Here is a 4,477-nt window from a genome sequence, read left to right as displayed (position 1 = left end):
GTTGTAATTTCATTAGATCATCATAACAGTGTTTAAATTTAAGGTTATGTGTCCAGCCTGTTGTCTGTACCTTCGAGATGCTGCTACTAGACCCTCATCCTCAGGACTGTGTTTTGCTACTCCTTTCACGTGGATGCTCACTTCCTTTGCTTTGATCAAGATGATCAAAATATATTAGTTCAACTTAGAAATTTTTGAAGAACCCTAGTTTTGACTGTAATCAATAGTAGAAATGAGTTGGTTTACTAACCGCTGGTTTAATTTTGATACATTTTATAATGCAGTAACTTTAGATAATGTTGTAAAAAATCTAACACTGCTACAGTTTTATTTTGTAACATTGGGAAAGGAGTTCGATGATAATCTCATTCACCAGATGTTCAGTCAACAAAATGGTATTCTTTGAAGAAATTTAACAGTATTGATATATCTTAGTAAACTTATTTTCTGTTGATGTTTGATGCTATGTAGGTCTATAAATCTTTAAGTGCCAAGGTAAAATTGGAATTGAGTAGGAGAGAGCTTAATTTTATCCCTGATAAAGCTATGAAATAGCATTTATGGCAGATCTATAATTTGACTATTCTATTGTGAATAATAGGATGCACACGTTTTGGTAAAAACAATCTTCTTTGTGGATTTTATATTGAATGTCCAACCGAAATAGAGATTTTATTATAAGTAAGATTCGTATGCATACAGGTTCTCGTGACTTAAAATGTGATAAAGGAACCTTCGGCGAAGGTACGTAGCGTGGATATTTGCATGGATTAATTTAATTTGACACAGTCTATAGTTGCTGATTCGTTATGAGTGGTCTTAAGTCTCTCTTTAACATGTGTTTACAAACAATTTATCCAATATATGTTTATAATTTGGTATATACATTGTAGAACAGTGCTTACTAACTCCTATAGTGCTTCATATTAGAAGCAAAATTTAGCACTCATTTGGCTAAGAACAAAATGGGGAGGGAGTTGGAGGAAGCTAATTTTGTAATATATATTGATGCATATGATTAAGCTTGGATCACTTTCCTGTGAGGAGATCTAACTCTGAACACGTGTTCCTCGCCTGTGCATTTATCTACCTTGACAACCCAACGGCTTTTGGCCTTTCCCATTCTGCTTCCATACTTTGGACTTGTTTCAGTGATTCCAAATCTAGTCACTAGCAAACCTTCTCCTATAGGAAGAAGCTGTGTTTTTGATCCACATGCCAAGCAAGACTTTCTGCAGCTAAATGCATTGTACCCAACAACCACCATGCCATTTTGCTTCCTACCCTCTTGAACTGCTTTAAAAATCTCTTCGTGGTTCTCAAGGTTGCAGTCAATGAGCACAAAATCTGCTGCCTGGTCATATTGGTTTGACAGAAGCTCCTGAGCCTCTCCTACCATGAATTGAACATGATGAGAAGCCACTCCCAAGGCAACTTTGGAGGCTCTTAGCTCTTCTTGGCCAGGGACAACACAAATGAGTTGGCCACCAGTTTGATGAGCAGCAGCAACCAATGCAAGAGTGGTGGAGTCTGCTGCACCAGCACATGCCACAACCATCAGTTGTGCATTGTTTCCTGCAGCTAGTGCTGATATGAACTCAGCCACATCTGGCTCTTTGCACTTTTGACCCTGAAAAAAATAATAACCGAAAGATCAGATCAAGCCATACTATCATATAAAACTTTTGAAGATAAATATATATAGTGAGAGGGATTGAAGAAGCTTGGTAGGAATTGTTTTGAGACATGAGTTAGAGAATAATGAATACTTACCATTTTCAAAGTGCTGAGGTAGGCCTTTGTGGCATTTTCTGCAGACCAGCAAGCCATGATTCACTCTCTTGATTCCTTCAACTTCTCTGAGGGTTTGTTGAATGGAAGAGGATTTTCTGAGATTTGATGCAAATGATGAGTGCCTTGGCTTTGGTTCTTGCGCTTATAAATATATAGGAGCAACCAAGGGATATCGCTGGACATAGTGGGTCATGAGTCATTCCAACTAGCTCAGACACAAAAATATTATATGATAATGCAATATGACATGTATGTACCAAAAAACAAAGCTTAATTGATTTTGTCGGGTTTTCTATGTTGGATTGATTACTTCAAGATTTGCATTAATTAATTATACATAATAAATTTTCTACATTATTGAATATATTAATTCTGTAGATTATTAATTTAACTATGCCAACTAGAGTAAATAATGAACATTTGTTGTTTAGTTTTTTATGTTGGTATTCATGGGTTAGGCTGTTCATTTGTATCTAATAATGCTCGCATTTCATTACAAGAAATATAAGTTTTTTTACAAAAAAATTAGTGACAATTGTCACTACTTATCTTATCACAAATGTTATTCATAAATGTGTTAAAATTAACAAATGTCACAATAATTATATTAAAATTTTAAGAACATATTTCATAAATAATTATTAAAAAATATATAATAAAATTGTTTTTTATAATAAGAATATAATTAATATAAATTTATTAAATATTTATAAATTAATAGTTATTTTTATCAATAAGAAATTATTAATTATTAATTATTAGTTTGTTAAAATATGTCTCAATAATAATGTGTTATAAATTTACTTTTATATATTTAATAAAAAATTTACAAGTGCATGTATTTATATTAGTGGTAAAAAAAATATTAAATTTGTATTATTTTAAATTTATAATTTTTTATAAATTAACATTATTTTTATTTTATGATAATATAATTAACAGTGATAAGTATAAAAAAATGTGACTATTTTTTTAATTTGTCACAAAAAATTAAAAAATAATTGTTGTATTTTAGATTTGAACTCAAAACCCTTCATCAATAAAAGAAATTCAATATTTCAACTATTCCACTTTAGAATTATCACAACATTTATATCAATAATAATATGTCATAATCTTCTTTTTCATAAGTCAATATTATTTTTATTTTGTGATAATGCAATTAATAGTGTTATATATAAAATATGTCACTATTTGTATATTAGTATTTGTATATTAGTTGTAACTATATCTTAAGTTGTCACTATATTTGTATATTACTTGTGACTATTTTTAAGTTGTCACTAAAATTTTATTAAAAATAAGAAATATACATGTTATAAATAATTATTTATTAATGTAAAATACCATATGATAAATTTATTTTTCTTTCAATAAAAATATAATTAATAAAAAAATTGTTGAATGTTTATAAATTAATAATGATTATATAATATAAAATATCATATAATACTAATTATATCACTAGTAATTGTTAAAAAAGTATTAAATTTTTCTACTTTAAATTTGAACTCATGATATTTTATTAAAGAGAAAATTTTACTTTTATTATGTCACTTTACAATTACAATGATACATTTATCCATCTATTCACATCTTAATACTTTTTATTATAATATTAGTTAATAAGATATTTGCTTCAAATTTAAATTCAGCATATAAAATTTTAACCGCCTAATTATTTTTTCTTTCTTTTTCTTTCTCTCTCTCAATATATATAATTTTTATATATTATTTATATAAGCAAATAATAGTTATATAGATAGATAAATGAAAATAAATAGATAGATATGATTCATTAAGAATAAACATAACTAATAAGAAAATTTGTTTTAGAAAATGATATAAATCAACAATTTGCACCAATTTTTATCTCATACCTATTAAAGAAAAATATTATATTAAATGTACATGTATAGACAAAGTAGGCCTAGATAGTATCTAGAACTGTTGTAGAATTGTTAATGTGTCAGTTGCCTCCTTGTTTTTTTCTTCAAGTCTCCTCCTTTAATTGTTGGTGTTCGATCGAGGTTGACCTGAGAAAGGTACTCCGATGATCAAGACTCTGTGTAAAGAGTGTATAGTAAAAACTGATTAAAGCTTACATCACACATCTATAGTGGGTTTATTTACCGTGTTTATTCATGGGTCTCTATTGTAATTATAATGGGCCGAATCTATCAAATTAATTGATTTCTAATATGATTCACTGCTTTATAGGGAGGTATATTTGGAGAATATCTTTAGTTAAAAAATATTTTTTTACTAAATCAGAGTTAGCTAATTTCTAGGGGTCTCACTCGCATTTGTTGGATCATAGTGATAACTTGTGACGAGCTTCCATAACTGTCATTGTTGTCATTCACCGTGCTTTAAATGTGTTTTGACTCAGTCGGACGGTCATGGAGACCGAGTGACTGACTCGTCCAATACCGACCAGTACATTAAGAAATTATACAACTAATGTGTTAAAATGAAAATTAAAACATATCATCAGAATTCATGAAATTATAGAATAAATAATTAAAAGTACATAATTCATCGGTCAACAATTTTTTTTATCTTTTCTTTTCAATTTAACACTCTTTATTTGATTATGTTCTTCTTTTTCTTCATACTTTATAAATGATATGGACTTATACTATTTATTAAATTTTATCTCTTTCTAAAAATAAATATAATT

The 4,477-nt window shown here is 28.5% G+C and overlaps 1 protein-coding gene across 1 annotated transcript; it reads right to left on the bottom strand.

Moving 5' to 3' along the window:
* Positions 1-841: 841 nt before the first annotated feature.
* LOC137828100 (DUF1442 family protein (DUF1442)) lies at positions 842-1,919 on the bottom strand. The gene is made up of 2 exons (XM_068634523.2): positions 1,774-1,919; positions 842-1,630 (listed from the first exon to the last, which is right to left on the bottom strand). Exons 1-2 carry the CDS (start codon positions 1,828-1,830, stop codon positions 1,019-1,021), a joined length of 669 nt encoding a protein of 222 aa, XP_068490624.1. The 5' UTR covers positions 1,831-1,919; the 3' UTR covers positions 842-1,018.
* Positions 1,920-4,477: the final 2,558 nt, after the last annotated feature.

This window comes from Phaseolus vulgaris, chromosome 7 (genome assembly GCF_051622355.1).
Source record: "Phaseolus vulgaris cultivar YP4 chromosome 7, ASM5162235v1, whole genome shotgun sequence".
Taxonomy (NCBI): domain Eukaryota; kingdom Viridiplantae; phylum Streptophyta; class Magnoliopsida; order Fabales; family Fabaceae; genus Phaseolus; species Phaseolus vulgaris.
The sequence above is the reverse complement of the archived record's forward strand: the minus strand, read 5'-3'. Positions and strand labels throughout refer to the sequence as shown.

Coding starts and splice junctions, on each gene's coding strand:
- LOC137828100 (XM_068634523.2), bottom strand. CDS start 1,830: ATGGCTTGCTGGTCTGCAGAAAATGCCACAAAGGCCTACCTCAGCACT. Junction 1,631..1,773: donor ACCTCAGCACTTTGAAAATG/GTAAGTATTCAT, acceptor TATTTTTTTCAG/GGTCAAAAGTGCAAAGAGCC.